General features: G+C 37.6%; 1 protein-coding gene across 1 annotated transcript in view; it reads right to left on the reverse strand.

Moving 5' to 3' along the window:
- Positions 1–2151, reverse strand: part of LOC116267569 (probable LRR receptor-like serine/threonine-protein kinase At1g56140) — a 28505-nt gene extending 26354 nt beyond the window's left edge. Inside the window, exons 1-5 of the mRNA XM_031649372.2 lie at positions 1931–2151; positions 1483–1654; positions 1218–1289; positions 1061–1132; positions 860–931 (exon numbers count right to left, since the gene is read on the reverse strand). Coding sequence (XP_031505232.1) covers positions 860–931; positions 1061–1132; positions 1218–1289; positions 1483–1654; positions 1931–2072 — 530 coding nt within the window. The 5' untranslated portion in view covers positions 2073–2151. The remainder of the gene's footprint in view (positions 1–859; positions 932–1060; positions 1133–1217; positions 1290–1482; positions 1655–1930) is intronic.
- Positions 2152–18839: the final 16688 nt, after the last annotated feature.

The following is an 18839-nucleotide window of genomic DNA, read 5'->3' on the forward strand; positions in this document are numbered from 1 at the left end:
ATACGCGGTTACTATGAATTTTATATTCTAAAAAAATAAAAAGGATAATAAAATAAAAAAACATTAAATTAATAATTCACTCTTACAATCTCATAAGTCATAAGAAAGAAAATCTTAGATTTTCAAACAAAACATTGTTCATGACCAATCTTATAAGTCATAAGAAAAAAAGTCTCAAACAAAACAAAGAATGTCTGGTTAGTAAAGTGGTTTGGATCGGGTCTGACCCAGACCCGATCCAAAACGTATCCTGCCGTGTCCAAGTGTCGGTATCCAGGTGTTAGAGTGTCGACACCGATACGTGGCCCATTTTACCGTGTTCGCGTGACATAGGGTAATATGGCATCACCGCAATCACGATCATGGATGCAGTCTAACATTTATTAGAAACTTTTACATTTTTTAAGTATTTAAGATATATATATATATATATATATAACCAGGACTCTCAATTTGAAGCAAATAGCAAATAAAGAGTTGAGAGAAAAAAAAAAAAAAATGTAGATTAATATTAGTCGACAAAAATACTTATCATATTTTTATTTTTCTTTAGACTCGGTAACTATGAAAAAACTAGAGGTATCACATATATATATATATATATATATATATATATATATATATATATATATATATATATATATATATATATATATATATATATATATATATATATATATATAACGAGGACTCTCAATTCGAAGCAAATAAAAAGTTGAGAGAAAAAAAATATGGACTAATATTCACCAACAAAAATTGGTGAATATATATATATATATATATATATATATATATATATATAGAGAGAGAGAGAGAGAGAGAGAGAGAGAGAGAGAGAGAGAAAAAGAGAGTGTTTTACAGTGATTTGAGTTGTGTAAGATTTCCAAGTTCCTTCGGAACCGTGCCAGAGAGAGCATTAATACCAAAAGTCCTGTTCAGCAAGAAAAGGGCATGTCACTTGTAGCTTGACAAAGAAAACGACTAAACATTTTTGTAGGAAGAGGGAAAAAGCAACAAGCGCAACTAAAAACAGTAGCCTACAAAGTTACAAATCACTTACAGGTATTCCATGTTGGTCAACTTTCCAAGGAATGCAGGCAATGGTCCAGTCAGATAATTTTGAGACAGAATTCTGAAAGATGTCGAAGCTAAACATGGTGACCACTATGATCGTGGTGGAGATGATGTTAAAAGAGAAGAAGTTGAGGGTCTCATACATATTATCCATCAAAGTAAGATTTGCAAGAGCATCGGGTATAGTTCCCGTGATACTCAGAGCATAAACTTTGCTGTAAAAACAAACACCAATGTTAAAACATGAGGGACTTACAAGTAGATAAAAATCGAAAAGCAGCAGCATGTTCAATTATGATATCCCAATTTGTGTCAAATCAAATGCCGTGGTACATTGGGGAACTAGAGATTTGATTCTATGGTCTAAAGACAACGCAGGAAAAAAGGAATTGGTGATAAGATGCACACAGTTTGGTGATATGGCAAGTCCCATTTGTGCAGGAACACTTGATTGCAGGGTTGTAGCGGCCGTCATCTATTGTGGAAGAATCAATGGCTGTGCCACTGCAGGGCTCACTTAGATTCCATGAAGCGGTCGACGGCAGGTTCCAATGCTTTGATATGCTTCTGAAAGCGCTCACTGGCAATCAAAACAAGGAGAGAAGCATCTAAAATTTTTCATCGAAGATATCTATCAGTTGTTACAAAGCAAAATTTGACATTCTGATGATGGAGAAACCAAAGTACCACTATAGAAGATAGATATCTACATATCAAACAGATTCACCCTCTCTTTTTCCTCTTGATTTTTCTAGTGGTTTCTGCGTTCCTATAAATTTCGAACCAACGCACCATGTTTCTGGAAAACTGAAAGATTGGAGAAAATTTTCTGTGCTGTATCAGTTACGGAGCTTACCTTCAACAGGGTCTGTGACGTTCCGGCCTTGTGCTTGGCCCCCGCTTCCAACAACAAAGAGGAAGCACACAATCCACTGAAGAAGAAGCAAGAGAAAAGGAGAATCCATGGACATGCTAAACTTGGCACTCTGCGTTCTCATGGTTTCCTCTCTTCGCAGTAAATGGAAGTGTGGCGAGAGGACAGAGACGACAGCGCAGAATCGATGGCATCAGATAAGAGGACAGGTTTTTAATACCAACTAAAGTGGATGTCACTTGACTTTTCTTTTACACGAGGAAGAAAAATCTATCAGAGCATAATGTTGTCAAAATATATCAGTTCAGGAACCGAATCGATTCGGTGCGGCTACCGATTCGATGAATCAGCTAGCAATAGTAAAACGAAAAGTCGTATTTAAAAGAAAACAGAAAAGATATAATAAAATAATTTAAAATTTTAAAAAATAATTAAAGTGTGACGAGTGGCACTCCTGAATCGGTCATGAGGCAGAATCGGTTTGCCAATGATTCCATTCAGATGGGCTGATTTAGTTGATAACACCGACGATTATGATGAGGAAGAAGTGTTTGGCGACTTGGTCAATTTTGTCCTCATCTGCTCCGTTTTCTAAAGAACTCATCCCTCCGATTTACATTTGACTCCGTCAATGCCTATATATAATCCAACAATCTTTATTGCCGGCATAGTTTATTTGATCAAAATTAACTTTTGAATAATGGAAATGGCCGGTGAAGAAGCTAGAATTTTTTTTTTTTTGGTTAGAGGACACTAAAATTGTTAGATTTATGGGCCACTGCATGTACAAATAAACAAAAACTTACTAAGGCTTCTTTTGTAGGCTGATGCAATTGCCCATAACAATCTATAGCTCAAAGTCAAGTTGATCTTCATTTGTTTACAAATGAGCTGAGTTTGAGCTTAACTGAAAACTTGAGCTTCTAAACGAGTTGAGTTCAATATACATGAACTTGACTTCATTAAACTCGAGAAAGCTTGGTCTTTTTCTTTGGTAAAGATAATGAAAGGGGTGACCCCTTTCAATAAATATTTTTGACTCTACCCCTTGTCCTTTTAAAGTTGGATGATGTGGGCAGGCATTGGCATTTAAAGATACAAGGAAATGGTCAAACAAATGCAATGAGTATCATGAGTGTGATCATGTGTTAGCATTACTATCTAAATGGGGCATTTGGCAATAAAGAACAATCTTGAATCTGTTACAAAGATTGAAGTAAATCTGTAGAACAGTAACATACAATGTTTTACTAAGGTAAATTTTTAAGAGTCTGAAATACCCTTTAAAGGATAAGAGAAAAAGAGAGAAATCAGGAAACAAAATGAGTTTCCTTAAATAAATTCTTGCATTTTTTGAAACATAGTTTGGGCCCTTGAGAAAACAACTTACCTTTTATATTCATCATTTGATTTTTCCATAATCGACATTCTATATAATTCTCATCAAAATTTTGTATATAAAGGTTTGGTAGCTGCCTGTTTTTCCGAAAATGAAGGTTATAAAAATGTCAAATGTACATTTACATATCTGATTTCAAGATTTTGGTTCTTTCCAATAGATTATGTGGAACACATTTACGTGGTTAAAATTTGCTAGTACAACTCCGGAAAAAATTGTTAATCTTAGCTTTATTTGATACTTTTTTCCAAACCTATAGACATGCAAGGGCAACCATTCTCGTTTTGAGACCGTATGAAAAAAATTCACAGATAAAACAGTAGTGAGTATGTTCCCCTCAAACTTTCGAAAAAAAAAAAAATTGACTGTCTAAAATTTTGAAGCTCTTTAGTTTGCCCCCCTGTAAAAGTTTTCTACACAATTTTGAAAATACTATTGGAGAAGCAATTATGACCCTACCCATCTTTTCCAAGTTGGATGATGGGGACATGTGCTTAAAGATACAGGAAATGGCCAACCAAATTCAATGTTGGGGCCAGGACCGTTAAAGTTACACCGGATGTCCCATTTCCCTTTTTTTTTTTTTTTAAAAAAAAAGAGAGAAGTATATACTAAAGTTTGGAGATAAATTGACACCACACCTAACTTTTTGATATCATTAAAAACACAGTCAAGTTTCATGACATTATGACATAAGATGCACTTGCTAATTTAAGTTTGGTTAATGGGAGAAAAATAACTTGATATTTTGCATACAAACAAAGCCCATGTTGGTTAGTTCGTTGCTAACAACTTTAAGTAATAATAAGTCATGCATAGTTAATGATGTCAAACTAGCTATTTTCCTGTTTAAGTCAAAGGGAGTAGCACCAAAGTTTTTCTTCATTAATGCTATAAAGTTACACAAGAAAAACTTAGTCGTAGTATATATTTATCGTGTTCCTTTTTCAAAAGACAAAATAGTAATTTTTTGTTGATTTAAATAGTTGTCCTGATAGAAATAACCATATTGCTACTTTTTTATTAAATTGAAGGCTGCAGTGTCTTTCTAACACTACAAAAGATGAGGCGCTTTAACTTGCCATTCAACTTCTCAGCGTGTTTTTGAAAATTTTCTTTCAACTTTTAGTCCAATATCGAAAAGGTTATATATATATATATATAACCATTTTGATGCTGTAAGAAAGGAGGAATATGTTAGGACATCCAGTAGAAGATACTCACTTTGAGAGGTTGACAGAAGGGCATTTTGTAATTTTATAAGAGAAAAATTTATATTTTTGCCCTTTATGAAGTTTTAATTTTACCAATAGGGGTACTGTGACCATTTCCAACCAATAATAACACACAATCTCTTGTCGGAGGCCATAAATGCCTAACAGGCTCTTATGGATCTGATCAATAAGAGCCTTCCCATAGCCTCAATCAATAAACTATGACCCAAGCTGGAAGCCTTAGTGGCCTATTGGTCAATATTAATTATGGCCCATAATCCTCCATCTTAAAAGTAATATTTTTCTTAAACTATGACTTAAAATTATTCAAAGGCCATCCGAGAACAAACAAATGAAGAATATGTATAAAAAAAAATTTAAAATAAAAAAGTTTAAATATTACTAAATTTGTTGAAACCCAGCAAATGCAGCACTCTTAAATAATTAGCCAGCAAATTGAATCAGCTTGCCACTGACTTGGTGTGCCCCAAAAAGGCCTAGATTGGAAAGGGCGATCTTAATTGGTTCAACCAAGCTACTGCAAACTCGAGCTAGTGTAGCATGTCCCTGTCTATATCACCACTAGTATTACATTCTATATCTATTCCCGTGGCAGGCTGGACGCAAGTTGAGTTTGAACCTTATCCCATGCTCGTCTTTCAGGGGGCAGCTGGAAAAGGGGAAGGGTTGCGGTTAGGCCTGGGCATTGGGCCGGGTGGACCCGGGCTGACAATTTTGTGCCAGGACTTACGGCCTGGGCCGGACCCGGCCCGACTATGAACGGGCCAGGCCGGGAGAGGTAGCAGGCCATGATAAGGATGTCCGAGCCCGTTTTTTCAGTCTATTGCATCGCATCTGCCAGACTGCCACCACTGCCTATGCTTTTCACGCTCCCTCCTATCCGCTGGAATGGCCAAACCCTATAGGCTTTTCAGCCACCGTCCGGCCTTCCTCATCTTACCGAATGTCTTTGGATTCAGCCCAATGGAGAACAACCGTTCAGGTCGGGTTCATCCCAATAGAGAACAACCATCCACGAGCGAGAGAGAGAGAGAAAAGGCAATGGAATCCATAAGTCCTCAGGTGGTAGCAGGGTGGCAACTTCGAGGGCTGGGACAAGCGGTTTTGATTTGGAACAAGAAGCTACGAATCGGTGATGGCATGGCAGGCACGGGCCGTGGGAGCCAGAAGGTGCCGCGACCACGAAGCAGCTTGGTGCAACGGCGACGGTGAGGCAGCCTGGTGCGACGGCGATGGGCAGTGCTGCACCGATGGCGAGCAAAATGAATAGTAAAGCGAACTTTCAAAACAAAAATCAAAAGTTTGAAACCCCAACTTAAGAAACAGACATCAAAATACATTTAAAAATTAAAAATTACCGGGCTTTGGTTCCCCCATGGGCCACATGTAAAGTGCGATACCGAAACCACTTCTACAATACCCAGGCCCAGGCCCGGGGTCGGGGAGTATTGGGTACCCCGCAGCCACCTGGCCGTGAGCTAGGCCTAGTTGCTGCCTCTTCTAGGTATACTTCCATATCTCCTATCCATAACACTAGCTATGCATGCTTCTTGTGTAAGTGAAAGATCTTAAATTGTTGGAATACAAAATATATTCCACATCATATCAACCAGTTCACATGATATAAATTTAATGAACACTTTTGAATATTCACACCATTTTCTATCAAGTAAAAGTCGTATAGATGAAAATTCTGTCTTTCATAGCATTTTAGAGTTTATGGGCTTGGTGTACAATTAGGAATTTGGGTTTGATCCGTGCCTTTGAATGCAACTTAGAAATTTTTTGTTAAAAGTTGCAACTTAAAAATTTTTTGTTAAAAGTTCTCAAGCTATGTTCATGCCGAATCATTGAATAAAAAAAACATAACACAAAAGAACATCTATATACATGTTTAACGACCTTGGGTCTACTGCCATTTATTTATTTTGTCAACTGACCCAACCCATCATAAAATACAAAACGGTGAATTATTAGTTAGACATTAATAAGTTATTCATATCCCCTGAAATTGATCACTTTGACAGGCACATCATATTCTAATTGTCGATGACATAGGAGAACCAGCAAGTAGATTCTAAAAAATGTCACTTCTAAATATGTCACATTATACACAAACTTCATGAGCAAAACTGTAACCTTATTTCTGTCAATTTTGTGCTTGATCGTATTAATATAAAACCACAACCGTGTGTTACATTGAGCATAACTCAACCTATCAATGATCACACATGATGCAATATGATCATAACCTGACCATTATCAATTGGTCATTTTAAGTGTTGAGTACCTAATGAAATTGTCTTTTCATAGCAAAGGAGACTTGGATAGATTTTTTTTTAATGTAATCTACATTGTAGAGTATTTGATTAACTACTTCTTAAAGTGGGTGCTATGACGGCGAGAGAATAGAAGGAGATGCATTTCGTCCCATACGAAAGTGGAAATGGCTCCTGATGACACATCAGGTCATTGGAATCTTCCGGGCAAACCTCCGACGGGAAGATCTTGGGCTGATCTGGTGGAGAATCGACCCAAGGAGGGAGAAGTATTGGGGGAACCTCTTCAAGTGTCCTTTGATGGTGATAATCCAAGGGTTCTAATCCCCAACCTTATGCTGGCAGAGATGAAGAAGCCGTCCCAATGGACAGCTTTGTGCTGTTTTTTTGGGGGTCTGGGAGGCGAAGCTTTGATGCTGGTTTTGTGATGAGGAGCTTGTGTAGCATGTGGAAGGATGTTCGGAATCCTAGATTTTTGTTCCTTGAGAAAGGATCTTTTCTTGCTCGAGTGGAAAATGAAAGGGAGCTCCATATAGTTCTCAGAAAGGGGGCGTGGCGCCTGGGTGGGAGATCGTTGACAGCATCGAGATGGTGGCTAGGGGAATCGACAGCCATTGAAGATAATATGAAAGGCACAATTTGGGTTCGGCTTCGTACTCTCCCTTATCATCTTCGAAACTGGAGTATTTTCCAATCGATGGGCAGGGCATTGAGAGGAGAATTCTTGGACATGGATGCATCAACTAAAGAACTTTTTTGGTTGGGATTTGCCTGTATTTGTATTGAGGTTTCATTGAGATTTTTCCCTAAACCAGTGATCGAGCTGGAAATGGAGGATGGTCATCTGGTGAAATAGGAAACTGCCTGTGAAGAGAAAATTAATGCCTGTGTTAGATATCAGTCAAAGACGCATCCTTCTGACCATTGTTGGAAGGCAATGGGGACTTCGGCTCCATCTTCATCCGTTCCACTGCCAGAGCCCCAAACTGGGGCTTGGACTGATGTTAAGCTTACTCGTAGAGGTCGCAGGAGGGAGAGCAATCGGATTTCAAAAGGCTTGGAAAGTTTAGCAACGACTATGAGGTGGGGACATCTCGCCCTTTCGACCAAGCATCAAAAATAGATTTGATGCCCTGGATATAGATATGGATAAGGAGGAGATGTCAATTGGGAATAATGATGATGTGAAGGACTAGATAGTGGGAAATTTGGTGCATGAGAAAGAGATTTCGATCTTATGGATGACGATATTGCCAGCTACCTCCTAGGTATGTCATTACATAATCCCTGTTTGGTTCATTCTGACTTTACGTCATCCTGATGTGCCGTGTGGAAGATGGCCCGTAGGAATTTTTTTTTTTTTATATTGAAAAAATCAATTTTCTTTTAGTTTGGCCCGACCGGTCGCTCCTCGTCACTCCTCTTGGTTCGGCCCGCGAATCGTCTTGTTATCAAAGGGTTATGTTCTAGCGCTGAAAAGAGTTGGTATCTTGGTCCCTATTTGAAAGACTCTTTGAAACGCAAACCTTTGCAAATAAGGGATACTACCCCGACTCTAAATCAGAAAGTGGTAAGGTGGGAGATTGACCTGTGGTCTGGCCTCACAGGCGGATATTCCGAAGAGATGGAAGGAACATTAGTTTTAGGGAACAGAAGGAAACCTTACCCCAGAGAATTGTAGTAGTGAGGGTGGTCTGACCAGGCCATACAAAGATGAAGGTGATGGCTTGAAATGTGAGGGGCCTAGTGCGGAAGATGGCCCAAAGAGAGGTGAGGAAATACATCTCGGACCATAAGCTCTGATACTTTTTCTCTTCGATTCAATGTTGCATCCTGAGTATGCTTTCTGGTCAAATGATGATGGCTCAGGTGGAATAGCAAGAATCATTGTTTGTTGGAATCCATCAGAAGTGACTGTTTTGGCGAAGATTGTTTCACTGTTCTAGATTGTGGTGGAATGCAATCTGCGACATGAGAACTTTTCCTGTATTTTTTGTGGTGTGTATTTGTATACTAACCTGACTATTTGCAGAGGATTGTTTGAAGGCCTTGCAGAGATAGTTGGTGATGTTTCTATCTCTTTGGCGGTTTTAGGTGACTTTAACTCTATGAGAAGGGTGCAGGACAAAATTGCCTCCCCCCTGTTGGCTTCTGCATGCAGAGATTTCAATCGCTTTATGAATTCTTGTGGCCTTCATATTGTTGAGGATCAAGGTGTCAGTTCACTTGGTCAAATCGTAGGGGTATCAATAAGCGTATTTTATGTCGTCTAGATTGGGTTATGATCAATGCAGCCTGGAGATCTTACGAGTCCTGGTCATGTACTTTGAAATGATTGCCACGCCTAGTTTCAGTCGGTAGTTGTTTGATATTTTTTGCCTCTCAGTAGCTTGGGCACCGTTGGGGTCGAAAGTTATTTCGTTTTTTAATTTGTTGCTCGAGAAGGCAAGGTTGCGAGGAGGTGATTAAGTCGAGTTGGAATCAGCAACTTTATGGCTGTAGCATGATCAAATTGTTGAGAAAATTGGAAATCACCAGGAGAAATTTTTCGGCATGGAATAAAAACTGTTTTGGTGATATAATTGTTCGAATTTCTCTGCTCAAAAATGAGTTCAATTGCATTCAAGCCATTATTCCTAGTTGTAAGAAGAACGGGAATATGAATGGTTAATAGAAAGGGAATTGGAAGAATCTTTGCTTGAAGAAGAACTCTTCAGAAAACAACATAGTAGAATGCAATGGCTAAAAGAAGGGGATAAGAATACTATATTTTTCCAGTCTATTGCGAATAACGGAAGATAGAAAAAGAAGGTGGCTGTAATGGAGGTAAGAGGCACTCGGGTAGAAGGAGCTCAAGCAATCTATGATGTTGTAAAAAATTTTTTGTTGATTTTTCAGTGAAAGCAGGAAGGAACGTGATTTTAGGGAGGAATTACGCACCGGTTCTCGTGTTAGTTACTCTGGTAATGAATTTTTTCCTAGCTGAGCGAGCAAGGAGGAGATAAAAAATGTATATTCCTCATGAAAAATGAGAAAGCACCTAGGCCAGATGGATTCAACACTGATTTTTTCAAAATTTTCCGGCATATTGTGGGGGAGTAATAAAGTGCACCTTGTACTCTTACCTAAATTTCATGGCACAGTGAATATTACTGACTATTGTCCTATTGTGTTATGCAACTGCCTCTATAAAATTATAACCAAATAATGAAGGAGAGAGTCAAGCAAGTCCTGATCCAAATTAATGGGAAAGAGCAGGAAGCATTTTTACCAGGCACGCTCATCCAAGATCATGTTTTGTTGGTCCACAAAGTTGTAAACAATCTGAGTAATTGTAGAAGCAAAACTATTTTCTGCAAGTTGGACATTGCAAAAGCCTATGATGGTGTAAATTGGTGGTTCCTGGAAAAATTAATGAGGCAACTTGGGTTCTATGAGACTTGGGTTGCTTGGGTAATGAAATGTGTTAAAACTTCATTGTTTGCTTTAGTTTTCAATGGTTGTGAGGGAGAGTCTTTTGGTAGCTAAAGGGGCTCCGTCAAGGTGACTCATTATCTCTTCTTTTATTCCTAGGTATAAGGGAAGTCTTAGCAAGAAGGCAGGGTCTAGAAGTCAAGCATGGGCATATTACAGTTGAAAGTTATTAAGGGAATTAATTATCTTCGTGGTATTTTCTTTGCTGATCATGTGGTTTTGTTTAGCACGGCGGATAGTAGGACCTTGAGGAGTGTGAGTATAGTTTTTGCTTAGTTTGAAATGATGGCAGGACTGAAAATTAACCAACAAAATTCAACCTTTATCCCTTTTAACTTGCATGAATCTGAAATAGTTGTAGTTCAAAGGGCTTTGGGTAGGGGGAATGGGCCATCTTCCATTGACCTATTTGGTATTTTTTTTTTATTTGATGGAGGAATGATGAAGGATTTATGCTCTCTTCTGTTCAATAAACTTGACCAGAAGATGAAAGGGTAGATTGCTTTCATTCTCTGGGAAGTTATGCCTCATTAAATCAATGGCTGCAAGTGCCCAGAATTTCTAAATCAGTGATTGATAATATTCACAAAGCTTATAGTAGATTTTTGTGGGTAAATTTTTTTGGCAAAAGATGTTATGATGCTGTGAATTGGTTGACTCTGTGCTTTCCTCTAGATAAGGATGGGGTAAGTTTGAAAGATCTAAATACTCTTAATAAAGCCTAGATGATATGGTTGACATTTAAGGTCAGGATAGGACATTCTCTAAGGTGTAGCATTCCTCTTGGATTTGGAAGGGGTTCATGTGGGGATGAAAGGAAGTATCACACCTGGTTGTGTGGAAAATAGCAGATAGGAAGGAGATAAATGTCTAGTCCAAAAAGTGGGGATAGGGTTTGCTGTGGTACCTCTTACAATGTCTGGATTACCCGTTAAAAGTGGACTATAATAAAAAAATAGAAGAAAGGGTTCTCTTAAGAAATGTATGGGATGAAGGAAGATTGTGTGGTTCTTGGGTTCCTTTATCCTGGAAGAATGTTAGCTTGGGTACAATCAAGGACTCCATGGTTTGGATTGAGAAATGTACATAATCTGAGTCAAGCAGAAATTTATGATTGCATTAGAATGAGGAGTTTCTGAGATAAGAGGGGAGTTAGGTGTTGGAGAAATGAGGTGGTGGAGGCCAGTACAAAGCGCGTGCGATGCAATGAATAAATCTCTCACAACTCACTCAAACAAACCATTAAACCAAGCCTAATCGAATCAAACCACAGGAACGGGCAAAGTGGATTCTGTATATTGCTGCAAAAGGCATAACTCTTACCCAAGATCGGGCAAAAATTTTTGGAGTTCCTCTTGCTAACCATTGTCCTCTTCACGAAAAAGAGGAGGAATTGATTGTTCATGTCTTCATGCAATTCTCTATAGCGAGATCTTTTGGAGATTCGTTGGGGGCAAATTCAATGTAACAGTAAAATTTCAAACTTTATTTAGGTGAATTTATGGACTGGTGGTAGGGTGTAAAGTTTAAATCAAAGTGGGTAAGAAGGGGTTGATGATTATGCTTTCCTATGGTGGTTTGTAAGTTGTGGATGCTGAGAAACAAAAGGGTTCATGATGGAGAGGAAATGCTGAAGTTCTCTTAATGAAAATCCCTATGGGAGGATGTTAAGCATTTTATAATGAATACGAATTGCAGAATGACAAATAAACAAGATATCTTGCTTTTGCTAAACTCAAAAATTCATCTTGACCCCTGGCCATCATTTGATGGTCTCGACTTGGTCATCCATTTCATTTGCAAATGGCTTGGAAATTCTCATAAGGTGGATATTGGATGAAGAAACGAAATGATGGGAGATCTTATGTTGGCGTCTGCTATGTCCCAACCAACATAAGATGGAAAACAAAAGAAGTTTTAGTTGGAATCTTGCAAAGCTTATAGTGATTTTTTGGAGTGGTGGGTGTTTCAGCAGCTCCACTTAGATGGAGAAGTTCATGGGTTAAATGTATAAAGAAGATCAATCAAACTCCTCATGGTCGTAGGGGTCCAATCCTTTTAGGTAAGAAATTTGTTTTGGCTTATTGTAATTCTGTTTTAGAGGCAGTTGAAGTTTTGCAGTGCAGAATTGATTTGCATTCTGCTATTGAATTGTCAACTCCATAAAAGGGTCAAGGATGTATATTCTTCGAACATTTTTTAATTCTTTTGTATAAATTAGGAGAGTGATCTTCCCAGCCGATTTGTACTTAAACTACTTTTTAGAGTAACCCTAGCATATCACTAGTTTGACTTAAGCACTACCATTGCAAAGTTGAAGACCAGCCAAAAGCACAAGCTTGCCAATTGCAGTTAGCTAATTGACTTAAAGGCACAATAGCTAAGTAAATAGATAGGAATATTGGCTCAAGATCCTACACAATCACCATTGATTTATCAAAAATTGTCATTATCTTCCAACTCATTTAACAAAGCTCAATGGCATTACTGGCAAGAAATGAACGTGTGTATCCAAGAGGAGGGCACTTTTTGCTGCAAAATTTGTCACATGGGTAATGATAAGGGTAGCGTATACTCCCAAAAACATTAAATAATATTCTTGTTGTTGCTCAAAAAGCATAAAATAAGACAATAAAAGCTGATTAATAAATGAATGATAGTGAGAAAAATCTAAAAATTTAGATGACATTCTAGCATGAGCAATTAATGTTAACCTCATTTTTACCATATATCTATGTCACCCTTCAACTTTGCCATTTTGCTCATGAGTGTGAGGACAGATAATTTCATCTTCTATTCTACATTCCATTAAGCAAGTGGTAAAGACAATATTCTTTTTTTCTAATCACTTTGCAAAGCTTTTATATGCTTCTTTGGTGGAAGTGAAATGTGTCAGTTGTTGAGTGTCATGGAATGGTTTTTTTCTGTCATTGAAAATTGTCGCAATAGGTGCATTGGTGGTAGATTTTGTTTAGCCAGGTTTTTCAAGGTTTTTAGTTGTGGTTTTCAGGGTTTTTAGCAATGAACAATAAAAAGACTATTTGACAACACTTGGCAGCTAATAGATTTCAATTTCTCTGTTTCTTGGCTTGTTTTCAGTCATTCATATGGTAAAACTTCATATTTATGCTTGAAAAAAAATAACCATGCAAATTAAAATATCTATCAATAAAAGAAACATAGTAAAAATGACAATACCAAACTGAAGCTAAAATGTTTGACTCCTAAAAATAAAAAAATTATCAAATCTAGATATTCTGAAATATCATGAGATGATGTGTCAAATGGGAGAACAAGACTTTTACTTAGTTGACAAGCTTTATAAACAGTATGACCCTTCTCATGGTGTGTAGGTATTCCCTGCTTGTTAATAACATGCTGAAATTTTTTTAATTATGATTGAATTAAATGATGGCACCCTGATTGAGACTTGGTATGTTCACTAACCAACATCATAGCTCCACTAAATTTCCTTTCATTATTTGCCACAGTTGGTGGTGGTGAATGACATTCCTTAACATACTTAATGTTTTATAAATCTTCCATATCATTGCTTTCTACTTATCCACTGTTGTTTCCCATATGTGTTTTAATGTCATCCATCCCCTTGAAAATACCTACGCCTCCATTTTCCCTCCCCACATACATACATGAATTTTATGCTATCATTCTCCTTTTCATTTTGAGCTTACTATTAGTGGCCCCAAGACTCATCATTAACCTTTCCTCTTTCCTCTCACATTTAAACCTCCGTACCCTCTCCACCTACTTACCTTCACAATGCTTATCATTCTCTCATCTTGCTTTCTTGTTATCTTCATATTGTCACTCTCGTCTCCTATCCTCCTTAAGCCCTCTTTATTTATGGTTTTCACCATCTTCTTGAAGTTATAGCTTTTTACCTCTCTTATTGCTCTTGTATATTCCAGAGCTCACTTCAAATCTTATCAACTGACGACTTGAAAACTTATGTGTGGTTATGCCACTTAACAACATCCTCCAAGTACTCTCTTCCCTTCCTACCTCTTCTTGTAGGGCTAGACATTTGGTACACATCTTTTCTCCTCCTAGCGAATCCTCAAAAATGCCTCTAATTTAGAAGTCAAGCTCCTTTAACACAGTTCTCTTTATTGCTAACTAGTCAATCACAATCATTAGTTCATTACCACATCTTTATAACTTCAATTTAAGGTTGATTATGTGTTTATTACTTTCATCAATCATCTCTAGAAGAAGATAAACGTTGCCTTCATGTTGGCATACAAAGTTAATAGTTGTATATTTATTCTTTCGATCTACTTAGTCTCTGCTCTCACCCTTTGTATTGGTACCTTAATTCTCATGGTTAGAGCGCATAAATCCTTTAATCAACTTCCCTTTACTTTTCACTACTACCTATGACGTTTTTGCTTATCTAAAGAGGGCACATTTGTTAGATCTTCTACCAAACTTCTCCATTAAAGTCTTTGCTTGTCTCGTAGGAGACCTTAATGCACTTTACTAAAGTGACTTTTCCTTATGTTCATTTGGAGGGTTAAGATTTTATAGATCTGCAATAATTTTACCACATTCATCTGATTGATGACTAATTTGTGTTGTCCAAAAATTGCATACCTATATCTTACGTTTGTTTGTGCATTTTTTTTCCTATTTATCAAGCTTTATAAGGGACCCTTCAATTCACTCAGTTATCTTTGGTTGTACGAGCTTTGAACACATTCATTTTTTCACAGCTTGGTCATAGTTATGTTTCAACTTGAGTCTTTCACCTTGACCATTGTTGCTTTCAATATGTTCTCTCCCATGCACATGGTTTAACTTAGAGCATGAGTTTGACTAAAGAACTTATTGCCTTTTCAAAAAACTTCACTTCATTAAGTGACTTTCATACCAAGTGTAAGAAGGCCAATTCTAACTTCTGTCATATTCAAGCTTGAGGGAGTTAACTCTTGCTTCTATAGTCTTTATGAATATCATTGTGATTATTGATACTATTTTCCTTATCAATGCTTGTCCAACCATACTCAACATGTTGATCATCCCCTTGGACGTTAGATGTCAAACACTCCATCCCATAGCTTTGTCTAGATTACCTTCCATGACATTTGCTGCCACTTTTGTGGTTTTGTTTCTAGCTAAAGTTTTCTGTTAGGAAGGCTTTTATGATAATATCTTAAATAAGTTGTCCCACCCTAATTTTCCATACATTTTTTAGATTCTCACTTATGTTTTAAAATTTTTTGTATCATGCACTACAAAATCCAAAAGCCTCACACTATCTTGGTATTGGAAAGTGTTGTAGCCTATAGTAGTGCTCATATTAGTTTTATTTCAATTGGGAATCTAATAAGGATAAAGAATTAACCAAGGTGGTTTTAAAATGATGATCCACAAAGGAAATGTCTTCATTAGGATGATGAAATGCTTAACGCAAATGGGTTGGAGTATAGATCAACCTAGGACAAGCCAAAAAATTGGGGTAACAGAGAGGATGACATGGAATAGAGAATGAAGGGGTTTCAGTGGCTCAACAAAAGGAATGAATATGAAATCTGAACAAAGAAGTTTGTGGTCATCGAAAATGATGATGAAGTGATAATGAAAATTTTCAAGTTGCTATAGTTGTTGAAGTTAGAAGGTTAATCAGGAGTTTGAGGATTACTAAAAGTTCTCTTTGTCGGACATCATAGAAAATGTTGGAGTTATTAAAAACTTGCAAGAGTAGTCATTAATTGTCAAGGATAATTGTAATTGTTTAGAATTTTCTAAAAATAATTTTCATGGATTACAAAAGATTCACAAATGATTCTACTGATATGTTTCTAGGACTCTTGATAGGCATCAGCATGACAATTAGCCATGATCAATTATTCACCCATAGTTGATTGGTTATGACTAGTTGATCTTCCCACTCGACTATGCCTTTTTTGTCACTGCTAAAGGTGCAACTTCATTGTGCTGCCAAGGCATACTTGTCTTCAATGATATTGAGGACATGTAACCTTCAGCCATGGGTGCCTTTGGCATGGTGGTGCCAAGACACCGTTAGCCTTGCCTGTGCCTCTCAACAAGCCTATGGCCAGACACATGGTTGACTTCAAACAAGGACTATCCTATGTCATATGCCCTTGTACTTGTTAGCCTCATTTTTGGCATTACTGATAATGACCTTCAACTACTATCAAGGTATAGTAGCTCTCAACATCATCAGGTAGTGGTTAACCTGTGTCTTGCTGAGGGAGCTTGCTCATGCTATCAACACTACAAAAGCCATAATCCTTGGTCCACCATGCAACATGGTGACCTAAATGGCTTACTTATGTGGCCAGCTATAGAGAGTTCCTTTATATAGATTATATTGGTGTTGTCCCAACTAGATAGAGTAATGCTAAAAAACACTTGCTCTACCATAAATGATAAATACCATCCAAACAAGTGGCCTAAATCACCTTAGGTTGGACCCTTTGCCCTTGCCCTTACCCTTACCTAGGACAACCCTAAGTTCAGCCTATTGGCTTAATAATGTCCAAAGATGCATGTATTGGTTGGATACCTTCACTTGTTTCATATTGTAGTCTAGCTTCTTCCTTCTTTTATGTTATATCTAGACCTTTTCCTTTTTGTTGTTTTGATAGTTCTTTTATTTGGATAACCCACATGAATGTTCTTTATTCCTTTTATATATTCTGGTCTCATTACTCATTTCATATCATTGCTTACAAGTCAGTAGTCACCTCTCTCTCTCACACACACACACACTCTCTCTCTCACACGCACACACATTCCTATTATTGCTGCATAGGGTTTCTTAGGAAGGGAGGCAGAGCCTTTCATATCCTTTGCATATTTGGACCAAGGCTTCATCTAGTGCTAAAGTTGGATCTCAGATGGAGCTGGGGACAAAGTCCCAAGATGGGAAGAAGTCATGAGAAAGATAGTTTTGGGGCCGCAATATGTAGCAATAAGATAGGGTTATGATGATTGGTGTCATAGAAGAAAATGGGCACACCAAGGTCATGGTCGTGGAAGCAACATTGTCCCATTTTGATGAACTATCATCAAGTGTCTAGTGGGGACAAATGTTCATGTTAACTATAACACCATTTTTCAAGAATTAGTTGTTCAATGAAGTGGGTTGGTAACTCTCATATTCACAATACTTGGGAAGGGTGACTTCCTAGTTTGCCTTTAATCAAAAGTGGATCTTAACATCATCTTGAAAAAGCAATATGGATGGTGTTTGGGAAGTACCTAGTCACACAATGATGGCTCCTCTGCTTGGAATTAGAGATGAAACCCCTCATTTGATGGCCTTTGGGATTCATGTCCAAAGGCTTTCTTATAAAGTTTTAGAATCTTAACATATTCAAGAACATGACAGAAGGATTCAAGGGATCATTTATCGAAGTTGACCACCACACTATCTCTTTGCTTAGGAATAGCTTTGCTTGAACATAAATTAGAATTCATGTGGAAGCAGTTTTACCTAAATAAATGAATGTTTCTTTCAAGCTTGATAAGTCTTCGCTTTCTAAGCTTGCTTATGAAGGTGGAAGTTTTGTTGTAGATGCATGGTGAACTTAAGAAAAATGACCAAATGGTTGTCCTGTGGTTCCAACAAGTACTTCGTCACCAAGGAGTGACACCGTTAGAGAAAGTAGCAAAAACCCCAAATCTCTTCGATGCCTCCAAATTAGATCAGAACAAGAAAGTGGATACCCAAAATAGATTTAGTCTACTCCCGAAGGTGTCAACCATAGAACAAACAAAGGCAGTAAAAGAGTCTGCTTCAGTGAATGGAAACTTTAAACTAAGTGAGGAGTGTATTGATATCAAACTTTTGAATACTTTCCTATGAGAATGACATGATCAGAAGTTTTTTTTAGAAGTTGACCTCCCGCCCATTTTTACAATTTGCTATTACTTGACTACTGGGATTCGGCTAGTAGATGGAGGCACAAGAAACTGATCACATTGAGGAGACCTTATTACTTATATAGGGATGAGTAGAAGAAAAGAATACCGAAGAACTCTTAAAAAAATTAGTAACCAACAACAACTAGATATAAGTGAGGAGAAAGGAAACAAAAGGAAGAGACCTTACAAATGTTTAGACTCTAAAAGGTGCCTTGCAACCTGATTGTTTGGAGGAGCAATAGCACATGGTGACCACCATCGAGTCTGATTCTATAAAACAAGACCCTTGTGATTTATTGTCTGAAACATAAGGGCCTAGCGAGGCAAGCCACAAAGAATGCCATGACTTCTCTCATCTCCAAGAACAAGCCGATAGTGTAGTACCTCTTTAATATCTGCTTGATGATAATTGTGTCGCTGGTTGCATTTACAGCCTTAGACATTTCATTGGTGTATCTAATGTTACCCAAGCAAATGGTAGGATTAGAACTATTGAAGCTTGGGACCCCTCTCATGTTGTTGTTCATCCATTACACACGAACAAGTTTTGAGTGCTAACTCAATGCACCAATAGAAGGACAAGGGAG

The sequence above is a fragment of the Nymphaea colorata genome, chromosome 14 (genome assembly GCF_008831285.2).
Source record: "Nymphaea colorata isolate Beijing-Zhang1983 chromosome 14, ASM883128v2, whole genome shotgun sequence".
NCBI classification, from domain to species: Eukaryota; Viridiplantae; Streptophyta; class Magnoliopsida; order Nymphaeales; family Nymphaeaceae; genus Nymphaea; species Nymphaea colorata.